This window comes from Ammodytes marinus (assembly GCF_949987685.1).
Source record: "Ammodytes marinus genome assembly, chromosome: 21".
In the NCBI taxonomy this organism is placed as follows: domain Eukaryota; kingdom Metazoa; phylum Chordata; class Actinopteri; order Uranoscopiformes; family Ammodytidae; genus Ammodytes; species Ammodytes marinus.
Window position 1 is genome coordinate 7292614 of NC_137225.1, and position 15101 is coordinate 7307714.

Sequence of the window (15101 nt, forward strand, 5' to 3'; positions counted from 1 at the left end):
GAACCACACAGGTTCTCACTGACTAATGAGAGAGACCATGGGGGGAAAGGCCATTATACTGTAGATACATTTACAAAACCATTTCATAAAAATATTTTTAATTTGAATAGACAGGACAAGCAATTATTCCAATTGTACCATGTGTTTCAAGTGTTTCAGAGCTGTGTGCTTACATAAAACCTAAACAAGGTTTATTTGTGTTCTTTATATTGTGTAATGAAATTATTTATATGTTTCCCACGCATATAAAGTGAACTACTAATGGGCAAAAATTGCACATCAACAAAACAGTTGCTGATAAAAGGTTATGCCACAAAATGCTGGCAGGCAAGTTTGTGTTGTTGTCCTTGCTAAGATGGACGGAGAATAAATAAGCAAGCAAGCATAATCATTTGGAAGTGCAAAATGAGAAAGGGATCTAAGATTAGAATATTGTTTTATCTCAATGATTCTGTTCATTTGACAAGAAACTTCAGATCAGCTGCAGTAAATTAACAACGCATCATTTGATACAGAAGAAATCAATATTTCATCAGTATTCATTTATTAAATGTTCATTAACGACAAGGGAGGCCTACTGCAGACCAAACTGTGATTGGTTTTTAAAGGAATAGTTCACCCATACGGAACCAGCGTTCTATCATTATAAAATCACTATTATAAATTATAATGAATGAGGTTTTTCTTCCCTCAGTCTTCCCTCAGTCTTCCCTTGGCCCAGCTGTCCTGTTAATCCTAACCCTAAATATGTCTTACTGTGATGTCACAGTAAGAGAAATGTAGGGTTAGACAGTGAGACCATAAAACACTCTTTATGCCTTTTCTCAGGCTAGGATGAACCAATTTAAAAAAAAATGTTGCACATGTATACTAAATAGGATCTCAGAGTTCAATACACCTTCATATTCCCACCGAAGTATTAATAAAATGTGCCTAAATTCGTATGTGGTTAGCAATGTAATTTGAGATGTTTCCGTGGCCACTAAGTAAAAAATAATAATAATGTGAAATGATTCTCTTTCTAAGTCAGACAGAAATCAAGATGATCCCCAAGATCATAACTCAATCGATTCCTCAACACTACATGAATGTTAGCATTTCCATAATGGATAACTGAACAGAAAGAGGTTTTCTTAGACAACAGAAGTGGACGAAGATGCCATGTGTAAGATAATGATGGACAGGCAGGCACACAATTCTGTTAAATGTTCTGCAGGGTGTCTTTGGTGTATACTGAGATGACCCAGGAGTCAGTGAAAACAAGCTCTTGCTAACTTCCCATGCCCCCAGTCACAGGGTTAGAGCCATCCACCCTTTCATACTGTGTCTGCATGTCAGTAGTGTAAATGACTGTGTTTACCAATGAAGACCTCGCTGCCTCTGTGTTGCTTTTAGTGTTAAACAAGTGACCTGCCCGAGCTGATCTCAGCCCAGCTCAGGAAGTAATAAAGCAGTCAACACAAATCGCACACACACACACACACACACACACACACACACACACACACACACATGCACGCACAAGCATGCACGCACGCACACACACACACACACACACACACACACACACACACACACACACACACACACACACACACACACACACAATCAGCTCCACATGATTCAGCTGTCTGGCTATGGTTGTATTGGGATCCTGGCAGAAATAATAACAGGAATAGTACTGGAAGCACATCCCCAGGAGTGCTGAGTGGAGACTTTCACCACTCCAAGCACTACACACTTCATTACCAAAACACTGTCTTCACCAGTTAGCCATTGTCAGCCATTGCAATCATCAGCTATAATAAGCCTTGGGCTACATTATGAAAAATATGAGTGTTTTTTATGACTAATATTCCCAGTGCTTGTGAACTGAATGTCCACTCATCAACAATTTAAAGAGCGACATAACATAAGAGTTGACATAACTAATAGCCTCTCCACTAGCTCAGGTAGGGGGAAGGCAGTTCATAGTCTCACGTGGGCCGGTGAGTACAGAAGTGCTTTCAGTGTGCTCATAATGAGTTTGCTATCCCAACCCATCTTCGCTGCTGAGTGTGTACTCTACTGTGAAGCTCCTTTGAGGGCTGTGATGTACAGTACGAGTGGTTGTGGATTGTTGTTGAAGAAGGGGGTTGAGTAGATCTATGAAGGGCCACCATGACACATCCATGGTCTAATCTACAGTTAATCCCTACACTGGTAAAATAGTGTGATTCCCTGTCTAGATGTATAACTTATCCTGATAGGCTTCCATAGCCATGTGTATCAATGGGTATGCTCAATGAAAATCAAACTTTTGTTGTTTTGTTTTTGCTAAATCAGAGCTGAATACATGTTTAGTTCATGTTACGTGTTTGCTGAAAGGATAAGCCTCTCATGACAAGTGCTGATATATATAATATATAATAATAATAATAATAATAATAATAATAATAATAATTATTATTATTATCATTATTATTATTATTATTATTATTATTATTATTATTATTATTATTATTATTATTATTATTATTATTATTATTATTATTATTATTAGTATTATTATTATTATTATTATTATTATTATTATTATTATTATTATTAGTAGCCATCCAACAATGTGGTCTTGAGCATTGGCCTGTAAGTTAGGGCTAAATTTGTATTAATAATGGTATGTGGACAGTTGCCAAGATTGTCTCGGAGCGAGAGGGGACTGACAAAGCCGACGTGAGATGGGTAAAGCTGGGAACACACCGCACTGGCCGCGCGGCGAGATTACATACAAAGTCAATGTACTAGCGCGTGGCCGCGCGTCCACCCAATAATCGGCGTCCAGCGGCCGGCGGCGGGGGCTTGCGCGGCGCGTGGCCGCGCCTCATGAGAGGCGCGTGAATCGGGAGCGCGGCCATTAGCGGCGCATAGAAATTGTGTCATCGAAGGAGCGTGAATCGAAGGCTTGTGCGGCGAGCACGGCGCCGCAGAAAAAGATGAAATTTTTCATCTTTTTCTGCAGCGCCGCCGGGCACCGCGCCTCCACAGCCAATCAGCGTTGAGATTGCCCGGTGGCGGTGGTCTGCAAGACGAGGTGGGCGTGTGGAGTGAGGACATCGGGCTTCCAATACATTCTGCAAATATGTGTAGGCTATTTTGCATCTGTTTAGCTGTTGGTTGTACTTTAGCCAAGGTAGCGCCGGTTAGCATAGTGAAACTCACCAAGCTGTGTGCTGTTCCTGAGGATAATATACCCAAACTTGACGGCGGTGTCCGTGTGGAATTCCAATATAGTGCAGCGAAGAACCGGTGTTGTCCTCCGTCAGCCGGCACACTTTCACTTTCAGGTAGACTGATGTTTGCCTTTATTTTAGCCGCTGAGCACACACTGCTGTTGTTAATGTGTTTAGTATGTTGCTGAATTGCTGTTAATGTGTGTGTATTTGAGATCGGGGTGCGTGTTCAGGCTGTTTTAATGATATTTGTGACAAGACTGCCGCTGGTTACACAGTGAACCTACATCTGTATTTTTTGGCACAGCTGGACCATGTTATTGTTGTTGTTGCACCGTAAGTGTGACGGGTCTGATCTCGGCGTCGGCGTCAGGAATATATGGCCCAATATGATCAAGCAGCGAGCCTCCTGCTGTCACGCGGCCAACCGCTGCCTACGATGAGGCTGCGGTTGGCCGCGGCGGCGACTGCGGTGAACATGGCCCAATATGACCAAGCGGCGAACCTCCTGCATTCACGCGGCCAACCGCCGCAGGCGGCCAATGCGGTGTGTTCCCAGCTTTAGGCATCAGACAGGGCCAATCAGCAGACGCACACTGCTACCGTTATCAACTCTGTGATTGGGCCGATATCTAAGCCCCTCTAGATCGTACTGCATCACCTGCTCACCACCGAAGTGAGAGATTGAAGAGGTAGTTCTGGACCAGATAGAGTTAGAGAGAGAGAGAGAGGGAGAGAGAGAGAGAGAGAGAGAGAGGGAGAGAGAGAGTTAGAGAGAGAGAGAGAGATAGGGCAGATGAGAATGATAAGTATCAGTGCCTGCTATCAGACCTAGCTGCATGTGGTGCCCAAATCTAAACCTGGTAGTAGTTTATCTATAATTGGCGATCACAGCCTTTGGAAGTCCCCGAAACCCACTGGGAGGGCCCATAAGGAAGGTTTGGGTGAGGGTGGGGGGGGGGGGGGTATTCTTCTTAACCCTTATATTTGGGATGGGGATATTGATAAGCTTAAAATGCTGAACCATTGACCGCTGAATACACTTTCTCAGAACAAGTGCCTATGAGAACTAATGTCTTAACTGAACAGCTTGTTGTGTTTTCTTGTTTTTTTAAAGTTTGTAGAGGGGATTGTATAATCCTACTAACCTACATGTCATTTACTCTGTGTATATAATGTGTGCTGTCACTGTGCATCTCCTCTTCAATAGTGACTTTTATATGGCCTTGGACAGCGGCAGCGAGGTAGACCACAAAGCCAAATTGATTAATTTCTCCAGGCAATTTCTCTAATGGCCTCCCAGCAACCATGTCACCGCAGAGGGTAAAAGTAAAAGGTAAGTCACAGTGTAAATCGCCAAAATGACAAGTTATTTCTAGATATTTTACTTTGATCTGTACATCGACAGGGGGGGGGGGGGGGTCAATTGTGCAAATATCATTGCAATCTATCTGATCTATCTGTTAGTGTGTTAAAGCCACTTCACATCAATGTCATTGGAGTTTTAACCTCTGTCAATAGCACTTGAGCTCCTGCCATTTCCTGATTGCGCATTGCCCAGCGGCTGCCAGCGAGCCTATACAAATCTAAGAATAAAAACCCCTGACAGTGAAGGAATAATCATAGTGAAGTAGCAATATATGACAGTCAAGTTCAAGGAGGACACACCAATGCTTTATAGTCAATGCCCAACATAGTGTTGTTGCTATGATCTGTTCTGTGATACCTCTCTCACATTATATACAGTATGTGTGTGTAGGGACATAATCCACACTGATCTTTGAACATGTTAGGCCATATCGTTAGCCTCATAGCATAATTGCCTAAATCATATGTTAAGAGTTATAGAGTAGGGTAAAGTAGATGTAGAATAGTAGAAGTAAAAGTAGAGTAGAGTAAATATGATTTAGGCAATTATGCTATGAGGCTAACGATATATAATATACATCGTCAACAAATAATCAACAGCTTAGGCTCAATGCTACAGACAACATGAGTCTTTGGACAGAGGAAAACGGCTTAAACTGCCAGGACAAACAGTCATAACTTGTCAGATGGTTGCATAGTCAACGTGGGATTAGGGGGAGTTGTACACAACCCTCTCTGTATATATTTTACTAAACAACAATCCGACATCCACACCCACTTCACGCTGTGATTTGTCAGCTGCAAAAAGGGGCAGTGCAATGTTCATTTCTCTGTTTTGATTACAACATAAACACCAGTCATATCCATGTGTTCATCTCAGACTCACTCGTGACGTTGACATGAGTGGAAGCCTGTATCAGCAGCTCTTGCTCACCATTTGTTCTCTCTAGTTTCTCTCATTTGTTCTTAAAATATTATTTCTTGTAGACCTGTGTTTTTTTATAGCTACGTGTTTATTTACTTGTGTTACTGCACAGTCCCTTCTTCTGCTGTAACAGTGAAACATGTCCCCTTGTTGGAACTCAGGGGCCGTATTCACAAAACATTTTAAGGCTAAGAGTAGGTCCTAACGTGCTGATTTAGGAGTAACTCTCAAAAATAAGGGGCGTTTCACTCCTAATTTTAGGACTCCTAACTTTTTAAGATAAGTTTAATTCACAAAGCATTTTAGCGCTAAAACTAGCTCCTAAATCTATGAAAAGCTAAGAGTCCTCGAGAGGACTCCTAAGTCACTAAGAGTAATTCACAGACAACCATTTGATGGCATTTTGGAGAGATTTAATGATAGTGAGCTTAACAAAAGGTACCTTTAATAACTGTGAGGGTTTAATGATCTTAGTGAAGTTATATTTAGAAAGTATAGACACATTTATATGTATTATATTCATATAATTCATATACTGTATATATTTATTAAGTTCCTTTTCCTGCAGTTGCTTTGGGTTTACGATGCGCTGAAAGTTACTGTTGGTGTCACGTTTGGGTTTAATTTCGTACTAGAGTAGGCCTATAGCCTATGTGGCGCTTCGCAGCATCTCCTCCGTTCCACAGGTCCGCTGTCTGTATAGGTGCGCGTCTCGCCTTTTTCCTTCCGCATGCACTTTACGATTTCGCCGGCTGTTGTTTCCAAATTGTGAATTTCCTGGTTTATCGCTGTCTGACTATTGCTGCATAGTCGCCGTTGAGAGAAATACAGTGAGAGTGCATGGCGTGCAGCTGTTCAATGAGGATATTTGTCCCGATTCAAATCATTGTAAAATGTAAAATGAATAGACCTATGTGGCGCTATTGTAGCCTATAGGTTAATAGTGAACGAATGTGTGGGAAACCCTGCAGTATCTTGGTTTCATGTTAAATCAGTGTCACTTGTCATTAATTGTATTAAAAACTCTTAACTTTAATACAGCGACACGATATGGATATCTCCCACAGTGTTTCTATCATAAATTCACTCTTAGCTCTCATTCCCTTTCAGCCAATCACTGTGGGAATAGAAGGTATGAACATGACGTCATCCATAGCAACAGGGTCAACCCCGCCCCCTTATCTTAGTTTAGTAGTCCCTCCCATTCCTTAGTAAAAGTTGGTCTTATCAGCTTTGTGAATAGGTTTTAAGAAATTACTCCTTACTAAGAACTTTTAGTGCTCCTTAGGAGTACTCTTAGCGCTAAGATAAAATGTTTTGTGAATACGGCCCCAGAGGATTATCTTATATCTGATGTGTACACATTAAGAGCAAACGTTGTCCTTCTTATATTTGTCTTCCAAACAGTTAAGCCTTAAATAGATATTAAAATGCTGCTGACGGGGGGGCGCCCTTAGCTCAGTTGGTAGGGCGTCCCCCCCCATGGGCCTCGGCCAGCAGCGGACCCGGGTTCGATTCCAGCTCGCGGTCGTTCTCTGCATGTCACTCCCCTCTCTGCCCCATTTCAACTATGTCTCTTCACTATCAATAAAGCATAACAATGCCAAAAAGAAAAAAATGCTGCTGACTTACAGTAACACTATTACTGTCTCCCACAAGCATATGTTCTGCTTAAAGATAAAAAAAAATCTTGAAAACTGCCAGTTTTATGAACTCCATTCTGGGTCATATGAAATTACATCGTGTTCCAACTATTTGAGTAACAACCAACAGAACATTCCATTTTCAAAGCTACAATCACCATTAAGATTCCCCTTTAATTTAGAGTTTCAGACACTTTCTCTTACTTCTGAAAGATAAAAATGTAGAGAGAGAGACGCAAACTCCGGCATCCGTATAATTAGGAGAAAATTACATTCATTATTGTAATTTACATCTCATCTCCAATCCAATTATTAGCAGTTTGACCTGCACTGAACACGTTAGCATGGCAATCTAAAATGGGCTCCTAAGATTGAGGCGAGGGAGGGGTGGAGGATATAAAGAATGTGAGAGGGAGAGTTAGGGACTTTGGGAGTTGTAGGAGGGGGAGGGGGGAGGGGGGAGGGGGGAGGGAGGGGGGGACAATCAATATTGCACTAAATGATGATGATTTTAAATACCCATAATTCTCTGCCTCAGAGCACAGCTGCCAAGGGCGACGACGCAAACACTTTGATGTCTGATATGCAATATCGCTGTCAGTAATGTGCTCATCTGCATCTCCAAAGGGACCGTCGCCTGTCTGTCTTGTTCATCTGGCTGACTGTGTTTATCAATTGCCAGTTTGTCTGTGTGCCTGTCTGTCTGCCTGCCTGTCTTCATCTCTTAACATTTGTATTCACTACACACATATACCACTTTTAAGGCACTTTTGGAAGTGGAAATAGGAACTTCTAAGTGGGGATGGGTTAGTATGCATTGTACATAGTTCACCTGTGAACAATGCAATCCCACTTGTATCCTGTTGGGTGATACTATACTTGTGAAAACCATCAGAGAAAGCAAACATACCATTGGCCCTACCTGCCTCTGTGCCTGCTCAGTCCAGCTCCGTCCCTCTATTTTCTTCTCTGTGATTATCTGTGATAGCAATCTTGAGAAATTGCTATATCTATATATATTCCATCTCGACGGGAGACGCAACGTGTAGAGCAATCAGTTCTTCTGTTTTGACCCAATCAAATGTATTTTCTTCTCAAATGCAAAATGTGCAATTCACAGGGAATCCAAGGGGTGAGCTTAGGAAGGTGTGTTTGTGTTGGTGGGTTAGGACTGAGTTTCCAGGTGCTCTCTATTGTGGTACAGAAATGAAAATTCATGCGGCATGACTTGTTTACCACTATGAACAAAAATGTCTGGCTTCCACCAAAACGATAGAATGATGGTGTTTTAAGTCACATGTCTCAGAGGGTACTACAGTGCTGCAGCATGTGTGCCTGTAGCAGCCATGAAAGACATTTCCTTATCTGTCAGAAACCAGTCAATGCCTCAAATATTGGTTTGTTTGAAGCAAGTTGACAGCGGGTCAGATAACATCAAATAAAGCTGCCTCTCACACTGGGCCTTCTGGTTTTTCTTTGAGATTGCCATTGCTGTGGAACAATTTCCATAAATCTGCACGGTCTAACAGGCAGGTTTACTGGAAGCTGGGATTCCCTCTTATGTTAGGGGTAGGGGAGTAAATGCTATAGTGTTCATGGATGTGAGATCTGGTTTGAATGCCTTAGATGTGCTTTGAAGTTTGAGACAGCTCTGCATCGGCTCACTGTTTCCACTTCATGGGACGTGAATATGTGGACATGAGCAACAGCTGAGTCACTGACTGTGTGTGTGCCATTGTCTGGTGCTGTGTGCCATTGTCTGTGAGTGTCTGTGTATATCCACCTTGCTCTGGCATGTGTGCTATTGCTCATGCATGACTGAGTATCCAACTGTGTCTCAATTCCTTCGGTTGTCTTGGTTTCTACCTGTCTGTCTTAAGTAAAACTGTCATTCCCTAGTCGACACAATGCACACTCTTGATGGACACTCGACTCCACACGATACACTTGAAGCATGTCAAGGTGAAATATACCCCGACCAGTTCTTAACAGAGTAGAAAAGTTTACTTTGTTGCCTTTTGGAAATGTATTAGTCAAGCCCAATGTCCAATTACAAGCAAACCAAAGCTAACATCAATTGTCATTTATCTAAAATTCAGTCTGGGGGATGCCTCAACAATAACATAACTTTATATTTTTTTCCAGATTGTGGGTTGCCTTTTGCTTGTGCCTGGCTTTAACTTTTAGCTTTAAGATGTCAGTCTTCATGTCCCTGACATATAAAGTCTTGCATTTGGAATTCCTGCTGGTGACATAGATTGCCGGCTTATTTATAATTAAAAAAAGGAAGAAACACGTCTCAGACCTTAAGATGATACATATGAGGCTGACTTTTCGCCTTGTCGCATCGTAACACTGCCTTTTCCATATTTTCACTGTGCTTCGCAACAATGTAAATTACTTTTTCATAGAAGTTAGACCATACACTTCAAGCTCCCTGATATCCAGATGAAATATAGGATGTTTTATTTTAAATTAGATGATTATCATATTTCTGTTAAATTTTTTGCGTTATATGAAAAGTGAATCTTATGAGTTATGTTATTGAGTATGTAATGGGACAGGTACGGTGTATTATGTGTACCATTAACATTTATGAATACAACAACAATGATAGCTTTGTTTTAAAATCACAGTAGTCAATCATTGGTGGTGATCTCATGTCATTCTAATATTTTCATAGTATACTCACTGGATCTCAATGCGGACGGGGTGACCTCTATCTCACTGTTAACCTGGTAGGGCTGGAAGGCCGACGCAGAGCTCACGTCACTGGCGAAGGGTTCGGGGCTCTGCGTACCTGTGGAGCTGGCACTGGTACCGTCACCTCCATTGTGAGGATCCTGCTCTTCATATACTGCTATCAGCTGGAGATAAAGGGAAAAAACACATGGAGGTGTATTAGCAAGTGTTTTGGGGGACAACGCAACGTTTAATGTTACTAGTAAGTACATGCAGTGAATATGTACCAAGTAATGTAAATGGACTAGACTTATATAGCACTTTTCTCAGCCACAAAGCGCTTTACATTTCTTACCACATTCACCCATTCATACACCGATGGCAGTAGCTGCCATGCAAGGCACCCTAAACCATCAGGAGCAATTTGGGGTTCAGTGTCTTGCCCAGGGACACTTAAACATGCGGGGATCGAACCTCCGACCCTGCACTGCAGAGGCGATCTCCCTACCCACTACGCCACTGCATGTGATATGTAATACGTTTGTCCTTGTGTATGTTTAGTTTTTTTTACATTCAAGTCAGTATAGCCACATGCTCTTTCTATCTCTTTCTCTCTGCAGTCTAATCTTGCCAGGCTTGGCTCCCACAGAGAGGGGCTTCTCCATATTCACCAATGCGATACATTGCCACAATTCCCAGGCCAGATAGGGAAAAACTCCCCACAGCATCCCATAATTATCAGAGTCTAACACACACACACAGCTCAACACTATCACACTTAACAAGAGAGACCGTAACTTGGATTGGGTAGAGAGGGAAACACTAGACACAGTTTCCTCTGTCACTGGGATAAACAATTAGATCACCAGATGCTGATTGACTACAGTTAATACAATTTAAGACTTGTTCGTAGGCTCCTGGACAAAGACACAGAGGGAGAAAGACAGACAGAGAGAGAGAGAGAGAGAGAGAGAGAGAGAGAGAGAGAGAGAGAGAGAGAGAGAGAGAAGAGAGAGAGAGAGAGAGAGAGAGAGAGAGAGAGAGAGAGAGCGCGAAGAGAGAAAGGACAGCAATGGCAGCATACATACAGTCAGAGTGGAGGTAGCAGTGCCAAGTGGTTTTCATTGTCAGCATAACCTGTAACTAAACCCCTCACAAGAAGATTAACCTCTTATTCCACCTAAACAGAGCAATCATACAGCAGCAGCCTCACACACCACATTGCTATAGAAGAACAATAGTATGCACTGTATATGACAAACTTAAAATGAGTTCCTTTTCATGCCTCTGTGCTATACCTGCAAATCTCTGTAATAGAAGGCCATGGATGTTTGGAGAACCACCAACAAAGAAAGGCATTAACTGGCGTTGGGAGCAAACTGCTTTTGTGTATCCCACATCGTATTTGTCTGAGGGGCAAAAATAGCACAAGTGTTTTCCCATGTACTTGCTGTTTTTCATCACCCCGATGCAGGGAAATCTGCATATAAACAAGTTTAGAGGCCCCTGCTCTTCTTTTTTATGTAATTCATATGCAGAGGATGATGCAGTGTGTGTGTGTGTGTGTGTGTGTGTGTGTGTGTGTGTGTGTGTGTGTGTGTGTGTGTGTGTGTGTGTGTCTGCTTCTGAATTTAAGCCCTTCTGCGAGTATGCCCATGTGGTTTACTGTTGCGGTAATTCACGGCGACATCCCTCATGCTGGCTTTGCACAATTAAAACAGACTGCATTTTTCTTTCCCTAAGACGTTTCCTCGCATCCCGGTGCCATCTCTGAGCCCAACTCTATGACTGAGGGCTTCACCCATTCCACTCTAATCACGTTCCATTCCGATCTTGAAAATTAGATTCCGCAGGTTATAAGGGTTTGTCATAACTTAGCTCAGTGCACCAGAGAAGCAATCTAACAGGAGAAAGATCCAGTGCTACAAAATAAGAAGGCATTACTATTACAGATCAGCCAGTTAGAGGAAGAGCTTGTTTACTGAACTTTTGCTCATCTAAATTATTTTTAATCACTGCATATCGTAATATATGTGTATTTTGGTGCTAATCTTTCATAAAAAAAAAACGAAACACTGAAAACTACCTAGCTACCTCCTGCTAAAGACTAAAATGTTAAAAAGACTTTCCGATGACAGGAATTAAAATGATCCAACTGCAAGAGCCACAACCACTAAATACCACCTGGGCCTCTAAAACGCAGAGGTATGAGCATGTCGCTTTGTTAGTTTAGCCTCAGGTAAAGTCAAAAAGTATCAGTGGGGCAAGCCCCCGGACCCGCCTAGAAATCTTACCGTCATATTTCCCTAACCATTCATAAGGCCATGGTTACGAGCTATCATGCGAAAAGTAAGTTTAAAAAAATAAAAGTAATGAATAGGGCCAGTCAATATATATGGAAATCTGTTTACTGTTAAAATTAATGTTGAATCATGAGACATTAATTACAAGACAAAAAATGACTGATAATTCAATAAATGTTATTTTTGATATTTGCCATCATAATGTAGGCTACACGTAAAAAGTGGAGTTAAATAGAGAGGGTTGTCTTTCTGATACTTGTCTATAGTCACACAAGGGACTAATGTTGAGAAAACAAAGAGTGTATTATATATAGTATGTGACTAGGGTTGCAAAATTCCGGGAATTTTCAAAGTTGGAAACTTTCCATGGGAATTTATGGGAATCAACGGGAATAAACGGAAATTTACTAAATTTGAAGCAACCCAAATGCACTTAATCCTCTTAACTATGTTATTTCATTCCTAGCAAGTGTTCTAGACTGTAAAAAGCAGTGTTTTCAACTAAGTTTTAATATATTTATGAACATTTAATTTCAAATCAGATTTTTTTTTTAAAGTTTATTGAGACACCCAACTTGATATCACATGTTGATTTCTACTAGACCAGGTTTACAGAGGCTTCAACAGTGATTATAAATATAGTTGGGGAACATATATTTGAGCAAAATCTTGACTAAAACAACCAGAATGCAATCATGCAAGTACACTTGGCAAGTTGCACATAGCACACATCTTACTGCAGGGGTACTAAGGCCACGCCCCCTACATGCACTGTGCATTCTGCCATCACATGGGGGGGGGGGGGGGGGGGGGGCGTTTACCTAATTTATTGAATGGGTGGGGTAAGAAAGATGTGTTATATTTCAGACAACATTCATATTTTTGTTGTTCAGTGAATTTATTGATTGTTCATAAAATAATCAAAACTTGATAAAGTTCTACTTACAAATACATCTGTTCAAATGCAATGTTTTTTTATTGTATTATTTTGCATGCATGTCTGCCTATGACAAAACAGTGTTTATATGTTTAGATGTATGTTTGGATATGAAAAAAAAATCATTTAAATGACTGGCATTTAGTTAATTCCTATAATTCCCAATTTTTAATATTCCCCAAATTCCCGAGTGAAAGTTCCCGTGGAAAGTTTCCAGAAAGTTTCCGGAAATTTACCGGAAACTTTCCACCCCTTTGCAACCCTATATGTGACCTAGATGTCAAATAATCTTTGAGGAAGTTGGGAGTTTCCCATGAGTTCAAAGGATAAAATTATGTTATGGCTGGATATGTTTGTGTTCATAACCATAAAAGGAACAGCTATGTTATGTGAAGATGCCGAAGAGACTTTGAACACAGACTAGAGTGGAGGGCTGTCCCTAGAGGTTTTTATACTGCCCCACTGCCTGTGTGAGCCAATGAATCATTAGTGACAAAGTAATCAGGCCTCCCATTCATATGTTGCTGGGAGTATTTAGCGACATGAATTGCTCTCTGCCTGCCAGCTGCCCATTTAGAGAAGTGGTGAAAAGGGTTGCTGGTGTCGTGGCAAAGCGTGATTCTTTTCTAAATGCATGCCAAATCCCTCTTATTAGCTCCACTTTGCTATGCCTTGCATTCTTTCACCAGATACTCAAGATCACTCTGTGGGTATCTGACATAGCCTGTATACGACTCATGTCTTACAATCAAATGGAAATGTATAAAGTTGTTGTTTGTTCCCTACAAGAAAAGAGACTCAAACAAATAAGTTAAGCACTCAGTTTACATCCAAATGTGGAAGTTTCTCAGTTTCTGGATACTCAAGATCACTCTGTGGGTATCTGACATAGCCTGTATACGACTCATGTCTTACAATCAAATGGAAATGTATAAAGTTGTTGTTTGTTCCCTACAAGAAAAGAGACTCAAACAAATAAGTTAAGCACTCAGTTTACATCCAAATGTGGAAGTTTCTCAGTTTCTGGATTCTAAACAAGTTTGCTTATCCAACATGTCCAGCTAAGATTTGTTTTAATAATTTCCAGAAATGTCAAAGTCCAAAGTCTTTTATTGTCAGTTCTGATATATACAAGACATACACCAGAATCAAAATGGCCCACAGTGCAGTTGGAACGATAAAATAAAAAAATATAGTGCTAAATAAGATAAACAAGATAAACATAAACAATATTTACATAAGATCAACTCTAAATACTAAGTATAGTGCAAAGGAATTGTATGTGCCATATAAAACAGTACATATATAAAATAGAATAGAAAGTAAAAAGTAGATAAGTTAAATTGAAATTGCTTGTAACCAGTTGTTTGTCCTCTGGCCAAAACACCAAACACAGCTGGATTGAATAAATAGCCGGAAAGGACACAAACCTCCCTGTTGGACACACACAATTATCATCTTGAGAGTAGCTTCGGTAGGAGGTATGGGCTGCCAGACTTTGGAAAGTTGCCCATGAAGCCCCCTCCTTTCGCCGTCTCTCTCCAATCTATTTACATCGTATCATGTCCTCTGTCTGTCTGTCTGTGTTGTGGAGAAGGAGGCACTCTTTGGCCAGAGGGGAAAACTGATGCAATTATTGCTGCTTTACGGGACAAAGCTCAAGTTTCCACACGGGGAAAGTCATCACACACCAACTCTTTCCTCTTTCGTCTGAGAATTTGACACAGCCACTTCAGAGCCCGGATGATTTCATGTTTGAATTGTATTCATTCCCGCACTGCGAGTTGCGTTCTGAAAGTTTTTCAAAAGGATAAAAGAAGAAAAAAGTTTGTAGCCATTTACAAAATGGAACGGCATGGCTAATTGTCAAGAGGCGTAACAGCCGAGGCTGAGAAGTGGAGGGACGGAGGCAGAATTTTAAGAGCCCCTGAATAACAAGATGCTACAAACTACAAAAGAAAACACTGTTATACCAAAACTAAATGTTGGAAAAGGGGAATGGGAGATGGAGCGTGACATATGACGGGTAAGAGT

At 41.1% G+C, this 15101-nt stretch overlaps 1 protein-coding gene across 2 annotated transcripts in view; it reads right to left on the reverse strand.

Annotated features, from left to right (window-relative positions):
* LOC307267538 (partitioning defective 3 homolog) overlaps window positions 1–15101 on the reverse strand; it is a 381172-nt gene that overhangs the window by 253026 nt on the left and 113045 nt on the right. For both annotated transcript variants that reach the window (XM_080049880.1, XM_080049879.1), the window contains exon 3: window positions 9838–10012. In XM_080049880.1, the coding sequence (XP_079906006.1) occupies window positions 9838–10012 (175 nt within the window). The remainder of the gene's footprint in view (window positions 1–9837; window positions 10013–15101) is intronic.